Source organism: Mustela lutreola, chromosome 3 (genome assembly GCF_030435805.1).
Source record: "Mustela lutreola isolate mMusLut2 chromosome 3, mMusLut2.pri, whole genome shotgun sequence".
In the NCBI taxonomy this organism is placed as follows: domain Eukaryota; kingdom Metazoa; phylum Chordata; class Mammalia; order Carnivora; family Mustelidae; genus Mustela; species Mustela lutreola.
The window spans coordinates 194716530-194737128 of NC_081292.1; the positions used below are offsets into that span (position 1 = coordinate 194716530).

The window sequence follows — 20599 nt, forward strand, 5'->3', positions numbered from 1 at the left end:
GATGTAATGGCATTAAAAGGCCCAAAACTCAAAAAAGTGACAGTTGTGTCTCGCATCTATAAAATCATATTTTTAACATTGTTAGCTTAAAGTTCCTAGCATGTTTGTTAGGTGGAACTAAAATTAATCAAATGTCAAAAGGGCTTCTCTTATTCAGATGGGTTTCTCTCTACCTAAAACTCATGCCTCTCCTCCCACTTTGACACCCAGTGGCAAACTCCTACTTATCCATCAAAACACACCTGAGTTGTCACCTGTTCTTTATGCCTGAGCCTTTATCCTGGTCTCCTTAGAACTGTATACAAAATAATCACATTATATTATGGCTATTTGTTATCATATATATATGTGTATATATGTATGTATGTATGTGTGTATAGGATACATATATGTACATGATACACACACACATACTACATAAACCTTTAAAAACCTCAAGGTCTTTACATGCCTTTTATATTTACCACCAACACCTATCCCAATGCATGTCTGAGAACAAATGCATGGTAAATATTCAAAGAGCACTGCTGATAAGTGTTGGATCAGTTAATTCTCCTGCTGTAGTTCAATACGGGCCACAGTGCATTAATATAAAAAATATTTTTAAAACTGCTAGTTAAGTTTCAATACTTAATGCCTCTAACACCTTGACTACCGTCACCAAGAGGAATTTTGGAATGTTAGGTAGTGGATTTGGGATATGTACAGCAACAGATTCCCCTTATTTTCTACAATGCTAAGCTTAATTACGACCTGTTGGCACACTGATGCCTATGAAAGGCTGAGCTATGCAAGAAAATAGCTCACAAATGTTTCTAAGAACTCACATTTATTTTGGCTCATCTGATCACCATATCCGCTCTGGAGTTTTGATACAGGGTGGAGTAAAGCTGTCATTCACTTCTACTTTATTATGACAGCTGGTGCTATTTGGCAACTACTCTGTTCAAATTAACCCTAAAAAACCCAATCTCTCACATTTAAAACAAAGATCATGCCTCTATCAACTCCTAAACAATTGGCTGAGAAGTTTAAATTCACTGACTGAGTGACTTCACTTGCTCTAAATAAAACTGAAAAGCAAAATAAACCAGAAATTGCTTTGACGGTTTTTGTTTGTTTGTTTTACTCAATGGGGCAGCGTTGTGTACAAACACCAAATCAGACACTCTCAGGGTACTTGGTATCTCCTTTCAAACCCACTGCGTAGTAGAGATGGGTAATCCAGAGTATTTTTTATATGCTACTTGACCCGAAAGAAGAATCAAAGTCATAATTCAAATACGTTAATGACTGCTAGAAGAGAAACCTGACCAATTACTTTCTTGTTAAGGCAGTCCTTGATCCTAGGCTTTGTCTCTGTCGATGTAGAGTTCATCCCATTACTTCAGCCGCATCAGAAGTGGGGCACCGGCTAAACAAACATGTGTGATTTATAACGGCAGCCATATTTCGTGATATAAAGCAAGCTGTCCAGTGTTTAATAGGGACCGTATGTGCAGACGCCCCTTCAACTTATTTCTTCTTTCTGTTACACTGGAGAATGGAAACCCAACCTACTAAAAAACAAGCTGAGAAACATAAAGAATAAAAAAAAATTCTAGAATTATGAATAAATACAATTTATTTACTAATATGTTAGAGCAACAGAGTAGGAATATATCAATTTTAACCATTCTTCAGCCTATCAGTAGATGTATGCTCTACCTCGGTCTCTAAGTTCCAAAAAAATAGCTGTATTAGCAGAAAATTCAGCTGCTACTTCCTAAAAAAACACGAATGGTGTTCTAATAACATCGTGTATGTGTAAAAATTCACTTTTTTCCCTCCTAGCATTCCATTCGAATAATCCCCCCAACCTTTTCTTAAAGGAAAAGCAGATTTCTTAAAGGAAATCTCTTAAAGGAAAGCAGATTTGGGAACTTAAAATAAATGGAATGGTCTTCCTTCTACTTCCTTCACTCTCTGGTCTGAGGTAATTAATGTCTACTCAATACCACGCTCAATCATGTTTCCCCTGGGACAGTACTTTCAATTAAACCTTTTATTTCATCCAGGAACGGCTGGTCTTATTGACCACTGTACTTTTTATCTGTGGATTTATGATAATCTAATGCACATCTCCTCACAGGCAGAATGGCCTTATGAGTCCTTATTGTTCTGATGCCAGAAGAGAAGTGAAAAACAAAATTAGCTCCTGTGGAAGCCAGGAAGGAAACCACATTTGTTTAACACAGCAAGAGGCCTTTCACTACCTGCCCAATGGCCTTGACCATCACACTGCCCTGGCCTCTCAATGTGCCGGCTGCCCTTGCCTGGCTGCTCTAGTCTGATAAGACGCGCCAACTCCCTTGAGAGCACTGGACGCCAAGGGGTGAGAGGCAACGCCATCCTCGGGTTACATTTTCAGAGGGTTGTGAAGGAAGTCAGACATTTACGTGCTATTGCTATTCTTTTCTGTAAGAAACCCTACAGGTTAAAGAGGAACCTCTGGACTACTATTTGACAGCAAAGGCTGGGCTTTTCAAAAAGTAGGCTGCTCACTGGTTTGGAGCTCTGCGCCTTATACTTTCTTTCCAGCTAGGACCCACATGACTTGGTTTCTATTTCAGAAGTACACAAATTATAGTGACATGTTATTAACTTAACCACCATGAGAAATTACGTGTATATTGTTTTTACAGTCATACTCCGTTATGTAGCTGAAGACAAGGCTGGATCTAGTGTACTTCTATCTCTTCACGATCTGGGGCATAAGTCACTGTTAAATATATCCTCAAACACAAGTTCAGCAGACTTCATCTTTAATTTCCTTGCATGCCTACATAGCACATAAAATTATCAAGTTAATAATTGCATTAATATTTATTTATATAATTTATTTACAACCTGTCTAGTACCAAAGAGGAATTGAGGTGGCTCGCATTAATAATTACGCTGAAATATCTGCCAAGTTTTCAACAAGTTGCTAGTGCTGACACAGTCCTATTTTTCAAACTGAAGAATTCAGAACCCAGAGATTTTTTATTGCATTAAGGATGGCCAAAACCTTAATGAATAGTGCTTGCAATTTATTCACTTTTCTTCACTTGTAATGGAAACAAGCTTTAAATAAACTATGACTGTAGGGACAGATGAGACAATTTCTACTTAAAAAAAACAGGTTTTGTTTTGTTTTTTTAAGTTTGTATTTAAGTTTGTTTGTAAACCTGCTTCTTACAACGTGAATTTTTCCTTTCTCTATGTTAAAAGGAATACCAATCACTTGTGCCTGGGCTGCAATGAGCCCACAGGGTTTATTTACTCCACAGTATCTCCAGAGCATAGCACCGTGTAATAATTTACAATCTATTGGAAGGGTTTTATTTAAAAACATCTTATGGTAAAATGTACCAAAACTTCCAATTTTGGAAAGAAGGAGCCCATTTCCTTCTGAGCTAACCACAGGAGTAGTCTCTTTACTCCTGTACCTACAGCCGTGGTGGCATCAAAATATTAGAGGAAGGGCTACACCTGTGTATATTAGCCACTATAGCAATAAGAACCACAGTGGCAAGGGGTTGAAAAGGTGGCCATGAGGGAGATCTCTGCTGGCAAAACGTTATTCAACATTTACTTCAGAGAAGCCACTCTTTAGGTCAAATGCTCCCAAAGCATTCTGAACTGTAGAGCAAAGAAATGCTCAGAGGCACCCTCCCATGGCCCATCCGTATATAGAGAGATCATTCATAATTCAGGTGCTATCTGTATTGAGCATCCCACCAAAATTTGATGTACATAAATTCAGGGACTAGTATTCTGCAGTAAGAAGAGGTCTCAGAGACCAATTAGTTCAATCTCCTCATTTTGTAGATAAATGAACTCTTCTCCCTGTTTACTGTCAATTTTGTTTTATTTTGATAATTTTAGTATTTATTAGTTTATCTCTATCTCCATAATCTAACTCTTATTCCCAAGTCCCCGACCCAGATTGTGGGTATCTGCCATCGAAAGATGAATCTACATCGGCTGGGAAGAAAAATAGCAAGAAGAGGGACAGGAGTTTATGTTTAGCAAGAGTGTCAAGACTAAAAATGTTGCTGAACAACAAAGTGGGGAAACGGGTCAGGTTTCTCTGCTCTGGCTTCTCTCACACTGTATTCGCATCAAAAAAGAACTCAATACATGCTCCGTGAAAGGAATTAATAAAGATAAGCCCCAAGAAATTAAATGACTTTTCCAAACTTGAACACCCAGAGTGGCGGTCCTGGGCCAGTAATGTGAATTTCACCCCCCTGACCAATACTCATTCTGCTCTAGAACAGTGTTCCCTTCAGCTTTCCTAACCGAATTTGAGAGACTGTAACAATATTTGCCCCAGTGAGTTATGCCTCCTTGATGTGTGACTCTGCCATTCTTTCCAGCCAGTCATGGCATCTGTCGACCCATCCCTTGAATCCTAATGGCATCGTGATGTGCTTCGACAAAGAGAATGAGGCAGAAGGAATGCTGTGTATCCTACAAGGCTAGACCTAAAGAACCCCCGCATCCTCTGTTTTTGTTCTTCTAAGAATGTCCAATAAGGAAGCTGGACTAGCTTTCTGGAGGATGACTTTTCGTTAACTAGAATTAACTAGAATCAAGGTGCCCCATCCAACAGCTAGAACCAACTGACAGCCATGTAAAGGAGACCATCATGAACCTTTCCGCCCTGCAGATGCGCCAGTTGGACACAAGCCTCAGGAATAAACCCAAACCCAAAACTTAGAAACAGAAAAGTTATGAACACACTTCATAAAGGAGGGCATCACATGGATCTTAAATTTGATGGATTTCTATGTTATCCCTAGAAATAGTCTTGTTATAGGCATGCACATTTTGCTCCCATGATCATAGAAGTACCCAACGGTATTATCACTACGACCAAAAGGTTCCTTTCCTCTACTCTGCCCTTTTCTTCAGTTTTCCCTCCCACCACTGGCTCATGCTTCTCCACATCCCTGGACTCCCTACTTTCCCTGCTTCTTTGAATCTATCCATGGACCAAACAGAATCCCATCTCATAAATGAAAGTTTTCATAATTTTAAAATCCTTATTGATTTCTTCCTTTTATATAACTTCTGGCTCACTATTAACGTCTTAGCTTATTCCTTAAATCTGTGCAACTAAAAAAAAAAAAAAAAAAAAAAAAAAGAAATGTGTACAACTCTTCCCTTCCTATCCACCTTCCGCACAGATCGTAGGTAGTATGCCATATTCTTGTATCTCTAATGACATTCAGCATTGTCTAGAAGTTCTTGGAGTTCAGGAATCTTAATACATTTTGGAGTATACAGTGTGTGGTAAAGCATCTAGCACCAATAAATGTTTATTAAATATTTGATCAGCTAAACGGGGAAGAGTAGGTGTTTAGGATCTGTTGAACAATTGAGTCCTTTCATCACCAATATAGATCCAGAAATAGAGGGCAATAGAGGGCTGACAATTCTCCTGAATACCAATCTCTGAGTATCAAAGAAGAGAAACATTTGGTCTCAGGGAGATGGAATGCAAGCAAGTAACAGGTAAGGTGTTTTGGTTGGATGTTTTTGTGTTTTGCCATTTGGGGGTTTGTTTTTGGTTTTTTGTTGGTTGGTTGGTTTGTTGCTTGTTAGTTTCTGTGTGTTTTTGCCTTCCAGTGGGAAGCCAAGGGTCTACTCATGAAACATGTAGCTTCTGGGAAGGAGAGGAGGGAGAAGGTGAGCCCTTTCAAGTTAAGCTGAAAGTCTGTAACTTCCCTGCAGGCTGCTAAAGTCAATAGTTCCATATGCCAGGAGCCACAGACGCCAATATTTATGAAATAATGACCATCAAGGGGAGGCTGTGCTGTTCTTTGGGATATTTTTCTCCATCCTCCTACTAATACCTCCATCTTCATCACCACCTGGCATTTTAATGTAATTTAATGTCAGGCACCACTTTCTTCCTCTTCATCACCACCTGGTATTTTAATGTAGAAACAGAATGCAGAAATATATTCTGGCATAGAGAGCTAGCCCTCCGAGTGTTATTTGCTCCCAGAAAGGCAGGATGATGGGTCCGAAGAAAGAAGAGAGGAAGGAAAAGGGGAGAATGAGGCAAGGTGGAAAAAGTGAAACAACATTTCAAGCTGTTTAACAATCCTTCCTTTGGTCCTAAGCCTCTAAGAAATGCAAAGAATTAATTACGGAAAGACTAGGTGATAAAAGTCCTTCGCATAACTCAATAAGTGGCCAGGAAACATAATTGAACTCGTTTATAATTGAATATCCTGCCATTGGGGCAGCCTTAAAGAAGGGTAAACTTAAAGAGACATAACAATATTAAATGTTCTTTTGTCTTTTTAACACTTGTGATTAAACATCCTTTTTAAGGAGAGACCGGGGATAGTGGTGGGGCTTCACTTAGGCAGCAACAGGAGCTGAAGAGCACGTGATTTGTAATTGGGCATCTTAATTTAAATAATTATAATATCTTAAAGAAAAAGGCATCTTAACTCCTTCAACGTTTTATTACATCTGACAAGTTCAGTCCAAGGGCACCTATCTATTCGTGCATTATGCGTCATATGTTCTGCACACTCATTAAAAATAATGAGAACACATTTAAAAGTCATTGCCCAGAGAATCTTTGGGGACGGTACAAGGGAAGAGGTAAGTGGCAACAGATTGTGATTTAAGTGTCTATCTCTGTTTTATCAGCCCTTAGGAGGAAGGAAAAAAAAAAAAAAAAGAAGTAGCAAGCTTAAGCTGATATTCTTTAATGATAAAGATCACACATTTTCCTGAAAAACAGGCAGATGAAACATGTTCAAACCTCTAAATACACTTTCAAAATGAAATGGGCTGTAGTGGCCGTTTCACAAGTACAGTATTTACTTTAATAACAGCTGGAAAAGTTAACCACGATCCATTAAGGCTATACTTTCCCCCCCCCCCCCCTTAATCTTTTAAGTATCCTTTACAAAATGAACGCCTTCCCTTATCTTAACACCAAACCTACCTTAGCAAACGTACTGATCACAGGGAGAGAGGTAATTAAGCAAATCAAGGTCAGCCCCCGAGTTTTGTAACCACTTTCTGATCCAGCTGTTCCCTATCAGCAGCTGGCTTGAATTATTGGAAACATTTGGCTAACTGGGTAATAAGAGGGATATAATCTGTGGTTGGTTACAATATTGCTTTTTCTGAGCTGTTTAAACACGTATGTTGAGAAAATTCTTCTCTTTAATCTAACTTCCGGAGGCCTAATCATGGCCACAGCGGCCACTAATAAGACATGTGTCTTGTGCCACGAGAGGACAGCCCACTCTCATGGCCCTTCGTCCGTAACACTGCAGGAGAATGGAATTGGCCCCAGTCCTCTGAAATGTCATGAGACCTTCTTTTCAGCATAAAACCCTTCTTCTTCCACTACCTTCCGGCCTCTACCAAAACCAGTTTTGTGATAAAAGTCACGAAGTATTTTCATTCGGACACCTGGAAGCCATACAAGTGTGCAAAGTGGCCAGCCCTTCCTCCATCGGCTTTCATAATGCTGAACCAGAGCATTTGTCGTCATCAATTTTATCAAGACTAGATTTTGCTGACAAGGGTTCAGTCCAATTCTTTCAGGTATAAGGACTGCCCAGGGAGTAGCAAGTGACTACTAACCCCTCAGCCTGGTGGGTTACTGAAGGCATTCAAAAACCTGCCAAAGAAGAAGAACCTAGTCACTTAGCACACAGCACGACTGACAGAGGGTGGGATGTGTAGCTCAGTGAGGTAGAAATCTCACAAAAAGAGGCACCTGGGTGGCTCAGTGGATTAAAGCTTCTGCCGTCGGCTCAGGTCATGATCTCAGGGTCCTGGGATCGAGCCCCGCATCGGCCTCTCTGCTCAGCGGGGAGCCTGCTTCCTCCTCTCTCTCTGTCTACTTGTGATCTCTGTCTGTCAGAGATTAAGCCATACAAGTGTACAAAGTGGTCAGCCCTTCCTCCATCGGCTTTTAAGATTTTAATAAAATCTTTAAAAAAAAAAATTGTGATTTTGACAATGTAAATTTCGGTAAGGGGCAATGTCTCTGTGTCTTGTTTCCCCCAATTTCAAGATAGATAGGAAGAGCTAACCATGGTGGAAAAATGAGGATCTTCTTCTTAGGGGCTTTGAAATCTTTGCCAAGAGTTCAGCCCTGGCAGGATGGGGGAGGGTAGAATACGGTGCATGGAAGGGGTCAGTGGAAACTATCTCATCCTATAGCATCCCATCTTGGAGACAGAGAGGAAGGAAGAAGGGACAGAGGTATAATTGCAGACAGATACCAAGCACCCAACCTTCAAAACTGCCCTAGAAGCACCTCTCTTTGGTATATGCTTAAATCTACAAGTTACAAGGTGGCACGCAACAAATTTTGAGCACAATCAAATTGAGTGTGGGCATTTAAAAGCACGATCGAGTCGAGCCTGAAAAAAGTCAAGTACAATTGAGTTTGCCTAAATGAATCAGGTGTAATTGAGCCGAGTAACCAGATTGTGCTCAGCCCTGGCCCTGTGCCCAAATGAGAGGCACGTGACCCAAAAGACGCAACTCAGCTGGTCTTAAAATTTTCACAGGGTATTTTTTTCCCGAGCAAAAAAATTGTTTGCAAAAATAAAGATGAAAATTTGGCAACTGGAATTCGTCAGGTATAGGCACTAAGTTATCCTATAGGCCTTTATGCTCTTCACACAAAACCACTATTCCAGTGATTTTTCAAACTTAAGTGAGCATCAGAACTATCTGGAGGGCTTGTTAAAAGACATCTTTAGGGGCGCCTGGGTGGCTCAGTGGGTTAAGCCTCTGTCTTCGGCTCAGGTCATGATCCCAGCGTCCTGGGACTGAGTCCCGCATCGGGCTCTCTGCTCAGCAGGGAGCCTGTTTCCTCCTCTCTCGGCCTGCTTCTCTGCCTACTTGTGATCTCTGTCTGTCAAATAAATAAATAAAATCTTTAAAAAAAAATACATCTTTAGCTCCAACCCTAGAGCTTCTGATTCCTCGGGTCTGAAAGGAGCCTGACAATTTGCATGTGTGACAAACTCCGAGATAATGGTATTCTGCTGATCTGAGACTACAGTTTGAGAACCACTTCAACTGAGATTGAAGCACTTAAAAAATACTTTAAAATACTTTTAATATTAAAAAATAATATTTTAAAATATTAGACAATGATACTTACTGTTTGTCTATGTCTTTATAAGTAAACTGTGCAACTAGATTATGCAAATGTATTCAGATAATTTAAACTACCTAAATTGTCATTTATATTCTAGGCTTTTTTGGCTAGGGGGGACAGAAGGAGAGGGAGAGAATCTTAAGCAGGCTCCACACCCAGCAGAGGAGCCCAACGTGGGGCTTGATTTCCTAACCCTGAGATCGTAAACTGAGTGGAAATCAAGAGCTGCATGCTTAACCCACTGAGCCACCCAGGCACTCCTGACTGACATTCTATCAGTACTCTGCCTATCCTCACTGTCTTGTGTAGTGATAACCAGAGAATGCTAATGCTCTGAAATGTGAGGAAATCTATGTATATTATTTTTATTTAGTTTAAAGTAATTGTATCAGGAAGGATAATGCATTAGATACAGATTAGACGTAGAATAAGAGCCACACCACCTTTAGCAATGCCTTTTCCAGCCTTCTGTATCAACTGCTTTAATAATGTGTAGCTTTCATTTATTCAGTCAACCCAATATTTGCTGAACATACAGTGTGCACCAGGCACAGGAAATAACAACAGAAGATAACATTATTTGACACTCACCAAGTATTAGCATCTATGCTTAGCTAATTCTCACAACAACCCTTCAAGATAGGTGCTATTATTATCCTCATTTGGCAAATGAGGAAACGGAGACAGAGAGGTTGAGTAAGACTACAAAGCAGGGATCCACATTCTATGTGCCCCATTCTAAGTACTTTACACCCATCTCCAATGCTGACAGTTTCTTAGGCAGACAATTATCTGATCGCTGAGTTAGAGGTGAGGAACGGGGCCGGGGGTGGAGGTGCGGTGTTCAGAGAAGTAACTTGATCAAAACCATTCAGCCAATAGGTGGTAGAGCCAGGATTCTACCTGGGTTTGACAGATCCCAGATCTGAGGCTCTTAATGATTACATTATAGCCAAATACAACAAGCTCTTAGCAGGTATCTGAATGTCTTTTCACCTCTTCCAATTTATTCCAGACAACATTATTTCTCATATTATCTCTTGCTCAGTAAGCTGTCGAGCTGGGGCGCCTACTATCTCCCTGAGGTATCTTATTTTTTCTAATCTCAGAGTACTTGAAGATGCTGTTTCCTTCCACCCTGCAGCTCTGCATTTTGAAATCCTACTCAATCAAGACCTTTCTCAAACACTGTCATGATCTTAAAGCTTTTCTTGGTCCCTCAACTTTGAATCCCTGTAACACTTCATTGAATAATTTGACCAACTCATACTCTTCTTCATAGGCTCGAAGCTCCTTGAGGACACGAACACATCTTATTCATCTCTGGAGTTCATGTTGCAGAACCTTTACTAGGAGTAGATGAATACTGCTTGAATGGACTTGCACTAAGCAAGGGAAAAATATTGCAGAGAGAAGCAGAAATGAAGGCTATATTTTAGCAAGGATTCCATCTTAAGTCACAAGAACTGCGTTATTTGGAGAACCCATAAAATATAGCTGCGTTTTGACTTCTGCATAATTATTGAAATTCCAAAACATAACTCCTGTGCTTTGGTTTAGGTAGACAAATCATTCTGAAATCATCCTTCAATTTCTCCTACTTATCCACAAATAGCTGCTATAATATTCATTCTTCCTTAAGTACCTTGGTTAATTAAGCATGGAATCATTTGAATCTAATAGCCAAAGGGAATAAAATAATATATCAGTTAAATGAGGTTCATCTAAGATTTCAAATGAAAATTCTTGCATGATTTATGATATTAAATAATTTGACATCTAAAGGTATGAATCTTTCACTTCCTAAGAAGATAAACAGTAAAGGAATGGGAGCCACATGGCTTTTGCAAAGGCAGTCACAGGGACTGGTAAATATGGTGGTGCTGGATGACACTAAGTTCAGCAGCTCTTCCGGGAGCTGCCCACACACATGCACACACAGAGCATTTTTTTTTTTTTTTTCCTAAGCAAAAGTAATACTCCTAAGTGAAGGTCGCATCGGCATGACAAACATGGCTGGCTACCTTTTGGGTCTCAGTCTTGCCAGGCAACAGCATCTTGCTTGCTAGAAATATAGTCAATGCTCCTGGCAGAGGCCGGCATTTAATAGCAGGCAAACGTGGCAGGTAGAAATTATAAATACATTTGAAATTTTCTCAGCTCACTTTACCCACCAGGGGTTGCTGCGATTTTCAGGATAATTTTAAAGATAAGGCAGCAGGTCAGAACATGAAACATTAAAGAGGTTAACCAAGGAATGGCACTGTGTTGTTTTTTTTTCTTCCCAATAAATGAAAGAAGACATACACCCATGTGTGCACGTACACGCACCTGCACAACAGTCTCGCTCGCTTGCATGCGCTCACTCTCTCTGAAGCTTTCAGAAAAAATAAGGCATGACGTCAATAGAAAACCTTTTGTTTTTCATGATCTTTCCTAACCTGACACTGTGCGTAAGAACACAAGAATGTGGGGTGCCCGGGATGGGAGGGAAGTCACCGAACGTGTCTCTCGCAGAACACAGCGAGCGAAGCGCTGATGACCGAGCCCCGTGTTCGTTTCAAGCGCAGACGCAGACACGGCCCTTTCACCTTGGGGTTCTGTTACCAACACTAGCCTCAAAGTCCCTTTTGCAAAGACGTTCCTTACGGGAACACCTCTTTCATAAACTCTTACCCGGTCAGGGGGTGAAGACATCAAAGGCTCTTCCAGCTCGGGAGTCTGAAAAGACTGCCTTTGAAACACGGTCCCTTTGCTAAAGATACTAGAAAGAGCTTACATAGTTGTGATGCTGGTTCACGAATTGCTCTCACTTGATGTTCAACCTGGCCTGCCACAGACGGAATGAAGGTGCTGCTATGTTTGTGATAGGAGCTGACTGCTCCAGAGGAAGGAAGTGGAAAGAATTCAGCACAGTCCTCCCGGGGCCCGTCAGGAGAAATAACCAGGAAATGGGTGCTCGGGCCTTTGGAAAGACAGAGGGTCACATCGGAGAGAGACCCTCCTATATTGGGACTTCCTGTGTAAGTGCTGACCACATGCTCCCTTGGCTCCAAGAGTTAAGACTTCACAAGGAGCGAAGATAACAAGGAAGTAAGGAAGATTTAACTGTCAGAAACTAGGTAGAGCAGTGCTGTTCAGAGGGGACCCAGCTCCTGAAATAGCAAGGCTTCAGAGAAGGGAGAGGACAGTTCCTCAGAACAGGAAAACAATAAACAGAGCTTGTTTTCTTCAAAGGAGATAGAACAAGACAAAAGCAGGAAGTGCTGTCCTTCCTTCATCCTGCCGGATTTTCAATGGGAGTCAAGTGTGTGCATCAGTCACGATAAGGAAGGAGAGCCCAAAGCGGTAACACCTTCAGTTTCTTTGAAAGAAAAATACAGAGATGTGTCACAGAGCACACCGTTCTTCATTCTGTTCTTTCAAATAGTCCCGAGCATGTCACACTATGAAGGGATTCCCAGTGAAACAGGGCCGCGTGTGCCAAACGTGACCTCTCTTTAAACTTCCTGGATGGTGCTTTCCACTCAGCACTCAAGGAAAGCATCTGGGCTGGACAAAGAAGACCATTCCACATTTCTTCAACATAAGGATTTGGGGGTCCATATTACTTCGGAGCGTGTAATCCTCAAAGGCTTTGCTTTGCTGTGTTACAAAGAATATTCCACAGATTTGGGTAATTAGAAGTCAAATGTTTTTTAAAGAGTCAGACTATCTGCCAGAGAATTCTAGAAGAAGGGATACTAACCACATGCTTTCCAAATTTGGTATAAAACTAAAACAATGAGAACAAATAATTTATTTGCACTCATAATCTCACAGTTGCACCATTAATTTAATATGCTCCCTGGGGGGGCTTGGCCTATGATGTCACTTTCTGGGATAGAAATCAAATCTCACTAAATTCTACTAAATGAGAGTGAACTAATACAAACAGGCTGCCTGAAATATGGATTTAGTTTCAGACTAAAAATTTTTTCTTTATTTTATAATTCAGTATTTTGGATACCAGTATGTATTTTAAAATAAATAATTAAAAAATCAATATTCAAAATAATGGTTAGTCCCAGGCAAGCCTGAATAGATCTATTTTTCCCATAAGGTATCTAAAGTTTAGTATTGTGTTTTTGTTGTGTGGGAAGGTACTAAAATAGTTCTGGCTGAACATATACTGAGACTTACAATTGGCCAGGAACTATGCCAAGAGCCTTGCAGGAACTATGCCAAGAGCTTCACAACAATCCTCTGATAAAGATGAGGCAACAGAGCCTTCGAATGATTTTATGAGCTGCTCTAGATCACACAGAAACCTTGTGTGCTGTGGAGCTTCCAGAAAACTCCAGAGATAAAGCACCAAGCATTAAGAAACCTATGCCTCCAGTTCCCGAGCCATGTAGGACCATCAACAGGTTACTCCATCACACTGCGCCTTGGTTTTCTCATCTCCGAATCGGATTTGGACACGCTGATTCTTTTGGCCCCTTTGCTCTGAAAATTCTATTTTAACATTCATTAACTTCCAGCTGCAATTGTCTGTGATCGAGAATGCATTCAGAGTTTCAACCTGTTAACGTCACATCCCTCTTCCCCTTACCTGGGGAAGGGGAGGTGGTATGTTTCTAGAGCAAAGGATTAGCTGTGAAGTTAAGAATTCTAGAAGACACAGGGAAAGGGGTAAAAGGAACTATTAGACGGGAAACTGAGGCCTCATAGGGTATGAGTTCTCTGCTGGAGCTCTGTTATTAGGTTCTTTTGCTGGCTGGAATGTTTCTTTTCTTTTCTTTTCTTTTTTTAAAGCTTTTATTTATTTATTTGAGAGAGAGCAAGCATGCACAGGAAAGAATGCACAAGTTGGGGGGGGCAGAGAGAGAAGCAGACTTCCTGCTGAGCAGGGAGCCCCACACAGCAGCTCAACCCCAGGATCATGTCATGGGATCATGACTTGAGATGAAGGCAGATGCTTAACTGACTGAGCCACCCAGGTACCCCTGGAATGTGTCTCTTTCTATGCAGGGTTTCACTCGTTCCAGGACCATAGTTCAACAGAGTACACAGTGAAAATTTCTTTCCTTGTTCTCCAATCCCTGACACACGCACATTAGTCCCACCAAAATTTTCGAAGACTTTTATCACCAGCAACCAAACAGTTTGACAAGAAGTGAAGGCCTTCCTGTTATAGGCACATGCTGCCTCTTTCTAATTGTTTCTTCTCACTGTGACCCTTGTAGAGAAAGACCAAGGTCTTTGGATAAACAAAGGATTGAAAGAAAATTCCGTCTGCATTTTAGGAAAATGGACTCTAAGTTTCTGCAGCATTTCTTTTAAGGATAAGTAAGGAGCTAAGTGAGGAAATGAAACGGAGATTCAAGATTCTGCCTTCCAAAATGGCTGGCAATGGAGGAGTCAAGCAGAGAGAAGCAGGTGGGGCGTCTAGTATCTAGACGTGTACCTCACACCACCCAATCTTCTTCCCTTCCCTGTTTTGTTGCAGATCTTCCCAGAGCTTTCAATAGGGCAAGGGTTAAAATGGACAAGATGATGGGAACGAGAGGAAAGGAATGGAAACGCACGGGAAGAGGGTCGTTCTGTCAGTACTAAGGAGCATTAATAAATGAGAGAGGTGTTTCAGGAAGGTTGCATATTCAAACATGAATATAAGCATAGATAACAGAATACTAGGCTTAGAGTAGATACCTAAGAATTTATCTGGCCTTATCACCTTATCAATGGGAGAATTTTTTCTAGAGCACCTCTAACAGATAGTGAGGCCAGCTCTGTTCTAATATTCTAAGTTGCCTGTTTTCTTCTTGGACAGCTCCAACAGTTAGAAACTATTGTAACTTATAACATTATCACTTCCAAATATTTGTTCTCTTACCAGCTCAAGGAGGACAGGATATGAGTCTTAATTATTTTTGTATCCCCAGAACCTCCAACTTAGTGGACATCATGTAATAATATTAGTCAGATTAATACATAACTATGCTAATGAAGAAACTACCTGAAGTAACGTATTAAGTCTACTTTTTTAATCTATGCAAAAACCCTTTACCTATTTGATAGCAATAAAAATGTGTCCTAAACTTTCTCTTTTTCAAGTTAACTACAGTCAGTTTTCTCAACTAACTCTCACTGGTTTTTTTTTTTTTTTTTTTTTTTTGACAGGCAAAGATCACAAGTAGGCAGAGAGGCAGGCAGAGAGAGAGAGAGAGAGCAGCGGAAGCAGGCTCCCTGCTGAGCAGAGAGCCTCATGAGGGGCTCGATCTCAGGACCCTGGGATCATGACCTGAGGCTTCAACCCACTGAGCCAGCCAGGCGCCCCACTCTCACTGGTTCTGATGATCTAATTCTGGGAACGCACCTTATTCCCCATATGTAGATAGATAGATTGAAAAGAAATAAAGTTTTCTAAAAGGGATAATTAATAATCCTTTTTACCACATCTATTCCATTTTTGTTATTAGCCATATAGGTTCTTCACATTTTTCTATAGCCTTCTTAAATACACATCAATAATAAAATAATAGGTGTTCATTGTTTTTAAAATGAAAAAATTAGAATGTCTCATAATTCCAATATTCTGGGTGTATCTCCTGCTGGTTCTTTGTTTTTGTTTTTGTTTTTAAGATATTTTAATGTGATATGATCATGCTGCACATATCATTTTATATACTACTTTTTTTCCTTAATGTGCTATGCACGTTTTCTCATGTTATTATCAGTTCATCACCAAGACCATTTTAAATCACTATTATATATCACTGGAGAGCTATCTAGTTATCTAACCAATACCTTATGGTTGTACAGCACCCGATAGATCACTACAATAAATGGGACGTGAGGAAAAAAAATATCAGTGTACATGAGTTATTTCCACATCTTTGATGATCAGTTTAGGACAGATGACTAGAAGTATAGTTAGTAGGTCGAAGAACATACATTTTCACAAGACTTTTGAAACTCTCTTCCTCAGGGTACCACCCGTCCTGGCCCTCAGACTAGGTTAAATTCCCTTGTAACATATTCCTAGTACACCCTGCTGTTCCTGTTCATCACCCTCATCACCATTTTGAAGACTTGGTTGTATTTTATTTCCTTTTAGACTGCAAACTGCATTAAGGTGGCGCATGACCATTTTTGCTGACTATGTTTTGCATAAAGCTAACATATAGTCCAACATTCAAAGTATATTTTACTTAGTTGAATACTGTTAAATTGCTTCCTTAAAAGGGTTTTGAATTTGTATCTCAGAAGCACTGTTGGTGTATGTCCAAATCACTGCATTAAGATTGTAAAGCCATGACACCCCCAAATGGGAACACCCCCCCACTCAAAAAAACTCTTCGTGTGATTCAGTTCTTGTTACAAACAAAACCTGTGGCTTAGAGCTCATCTCTCAGCTCCTACGAATTCACTGGGTATATTAAACTCTGCATTAAAGATTCAGTGAGACTGTGACGTGAACATTACCAGCTCTCGGGGAAGAAAAGTCCCTTCTTGACGGGCGATGACCAGCGATGCTGTCTCTCCTTGCTTGGTGCTCCTCAGCATGGCCACAAGCTCTTCCTGTGTTCGCCCAGTGACATCTCTGCCATTTACCTAATGGATGCCATCATATGAACAGGTTACAACACTCTCCACCTCCTTCTATGCTAGATGGTTTCTGAAGGTAAGTAGAAAATGGGCTCCTACAATCAATAAAGCTCTGAAAGGATGAAAACTGAACACAGGGACCCAAACCAACCATGTTCAAAGTACCAGTATGACACTGACCATCATTATTATGGTGCTAGATCCTTTCAGATAGACAGCAGTTAGTATAATCAGTTTCTCCTAGGATATCACATTCTTATGAGGGGGACATCAAACTGACAGCAGAAAATAATTCCTTAAATAGGAAAGAAGTGGATTTCAGATGCTAAATTAGCATCATTTTCTGCCTAATACAAAAAAAAAAAAAAAGGCAAAAAAAAAATGGATCATGATCACATGGCAAATTCCTTTGGCAGGGAAGTCTTTTGTTATAATTAAACAGTGTTGTCCATTTCTAGAAAATTATAGTCTCCCGGATATCATAGATTATTAGAAATTAGAATTTGGAGCTATATTAGTCATTTGATATATCTTCTTTCATAATCTAGAACGATATGAAAATCTGTAGTTTTGCTTCCGTGCCATGAGAAAGTTAAATAGAACCAGCCAGTTTCAATGAGAAAGATTTCTTGAAAGGTAAGTTGACAATATATATTTAGCCAAGAAGAAAATGCTACCAAACAAAAATACATGGAGGAAAAGCCTCTTGCTTTGGGTAGTTCCAGATCCTTCTTTTTAGGTATGGATCAACCTGAGACAGGCAGCCCATCCCTAGGAGAAGTTTAAAGAAATTGTTACCAGAGTTTGGCTATGACTCAGAAATTCTTAGCCCTCACTGCATTTATGACAAATTTGTGGATTTGATCCAAATTCCCCAGGAATCCTAAGAGGTGGAAGTAAGACAGAGAAGACAGGGAAAAGTTTGAGGTGTTACATGTGCTGTATCACTGACCTTACAGGGAACTTAGAAGTCAGACTTCCCATTAACTAGTTTTTTTAAATAACTAAAGTCCTTATCTTTTCTACAAGTGATAATTTTCAATATATCATGTAAAAACATAAATAGTAACATATTTATTTAAACATATTTTATTGAAAATATTAATTCCAATTCTTACCTCCAAAATTCTGTCCCCTGATTGTAGGCGGCCATCTTTTATTGCTGCTCCCTTTGGTAAAATGTTTTTTACAAAAATGGGACCAGGCCCATGTATGGAAGAGTCTCTGGTAACCACAGTGAAACCGAGTCCTTCAGGGCCTAGTATGTAAGACCAGGAAAACGCATGGTCACCTTAAGTAGAAACCTGCAGAAAAATCTACCTAATTTAGACTAATGTAGAATAAGTAAAATGTTTACATTCCAGCAAATATTTTAAATTCACTTCAGTTGTTCTGATTGCAAATACAGATTATCGTTCCTGACAGGCCCTGATGGTTTCAAAGTGAATTTTAGGGTCCAATGCAGATGTGTAACACTTTCGTTTATGGAGGCCCCAGAAGAAGTGGCACATGTTATCCATAAACTCAGGAGATCAATTTCTCGGTAAAGCATGAGCAGCCAAAGGCGATCTGACATGAGTTTTGTCAGGCGTTCACTCAGGTAGTCAACCTGCGCCTCCCCCCACCTGGGCCTCGATTCCCAGATTCCTTCTAGGCTGCATCCCCGTGCTCCCTCCCTCACTCTTGCTGTCCCATTCTCTTGCATCTCAATCTCTTTCTCTCCCAGTAGGTGGTTTTCACTTCCTCTGAACATCTCTGCCCTAAAGAATCCTTATTGCAATCTTACCTCTTCAGTCTTCCACCACCAATGACCTACTCATGACCACATCCACTAATTTTCCCTCTTCTGATCTGTCCCTCTCTCGAGCTTTGACCCTTCTCACCAAGTGTTCTTTTGAAATTAATGGCCCCCTCTTTAGTTTTCATGTCTGTAATTTCTGATTATTTTCCTAACTCTCTGATCACATCATGCCTACCACTGTCTCCTACCCACTATCCTCCCACACGAACAAAGATATTCAAGGATCTGCCCTAGAACAGTTTGTTCTCCAGATTCTATGCCTTGGCCAGCTCCCAGCTCCAACTATCAGCCCCCCATGGAGGACATCTGAATCTCGTTGACCCTAATCTCTCTGGTGTTGGCTCGCTTGACAGGACCACGCACACATTTTCACCAGCATTCCAAACTTCACTATGAATCTCCTGCTCCAATTCAGATCCTGGTCTTTTTACGTATATTTATCTACTAAAAATTCTAATTTTTAGTAATGGTATCTCCATTGAACAAACTACTTGCAATTCCTCTCTCTCTTCTCCTATATCCGGTCAGCAGGCATGGCATACATATTCCAATTAGGCAGATGCAATGATCCTTTGTTCTTTGATCTCTCCTTCAGTGTACCGTTTTGCTGTCAGATTACTCTTCCCAAAGTACAACTATGATTGCATATTCTTTATTTTTGCATTCAAGGCTTTCTGATGGATTCTTTTTTGAAAATTATTTTTATTAATATATAATGTATTATTTGCCCCAGGGGTACAGGTCTGTGAATCATCAGGCTTATACATTTCCCACCACTCACATAGCACATACCCTCCCCAGTGTCCATAACCCAACCACCCTCTCCCTACCCCCACACCCCACCCCCTAGTCACCCTCAGTTTGTTTCATGAGATTAAGAGTCTTTTAGGGTTTGGATCCCTCCTGATCCCATCTTGGTTTTTATTTTTTTCCCTTCCTACCTACCATAATCCCCCACTTTGCCTCTCAAATTTCTCATATCAGAGAGATCATATGATAATTATCTTTCTCTGATTGACTTACTTCACTCAGCATAATAACCTCTAGTTTCACCCACGTCATTGCAAATGGCAAGATTTTTCTGATGGATTCTTTTTTTTTTTTTTCCAAGATTTTATTTATTTATTTGACAGGCAGAAATCACGAGTAGGCAAAGACTCAGGCAGAGAGAGAGGAGGAAGCAGGCTCCGTGCTGAGCAGAGAGCACGATTCGGGGCTCAATCCCAGGACTCTGGGATCATGACATGAGCCAAAGGCAGAGGCTTTAACCCACTGAGCCACCCAGGTGCCCCTCTGATGGATTCTTAAGGTTATCTTTTGTGTCTGATTTATTTATCCTCAAAGCACCCAACCCCATGTCTTATACGTAGTTGGATAATTTGTACAAAAACATAACTGATACAGTTATATAAAAAGCCTAGGGGTGCCTGTGTGGTTCAGTTGGTTAAGTGAGCTCAAGTCATGACCTCAGGAGTCCTGGGATAGAGCCCTGCACCAGGGTCTTTGCTCAGTGAGGAGTCTGCTTATAGATTCTCTTCTCTCCCTCCCTCTACCCCTCCCCACTCATGCAAGAACATGCACATGCTCACTCACGCTCTCAAATAAATAAATAGCTTTTTTTTTTTTTAAGCCTAATTGCTAAGCACACTGATGAATTTGTTCCTCCTAGTCAATACAGTTTCTTCTCAGTACAGAATTCTTAAAGGGGACAAAACTCTGACCAGAGGATCTTTCAGAATAACCACTATACTCTAATTAAAGGTACATGTTATTTCTTTTTTATAATAAGTATTTTAAAACTACCTTGTAATCATTAAATTCTATAGTAATTCAGACAAAAATTTGAGCTTTTGGTTTCTTTTGAATCAAGTCTTGAAAATCACATCGGATTGCAAAAGGTTTGCAGTGAGGGTAGGGATGATGAGGAGGTTACAAACAAACAAAAGCACAGAAGTACAGGAAGGCTTGTGTATATATAATATTGGAGACATGCATGCATACACATGTTCTAGTCTCAT

General features: G+C 40.3%; 1 protein-coding gene across 3 annotated transcripts in view; it reads right to left on the reverse strand.

The window, feature by feature from the left end:
• Nucleotides 1-20599, reverse strand: part of PARD3B (par-3 family cell polarity regulator beta) — a 1047303-nt gene that overhangs the window by 448017 nt on the left and 578687 nt on the right. For all 3 annotated transcript variants that reach the window (XM_059168302.1, XM_059168301.1, XM_059168303.1), the window contains exons 9-10: nucleotides 17899-18038; nucleotides 16658-16786 (exon numbers count right to left, since the gene is read on the reverse strand). In XM_059168302.1, the coding sequence (XP_059024285.1) occupies nucleotides 16658-16786; nucleotides 17899-18038 (269 nt within the window). The remainder of the gene's footprint in view (nucleotides 1-16657; nucleotides 16787-17898; nucleotides 18039-20599) is intronic.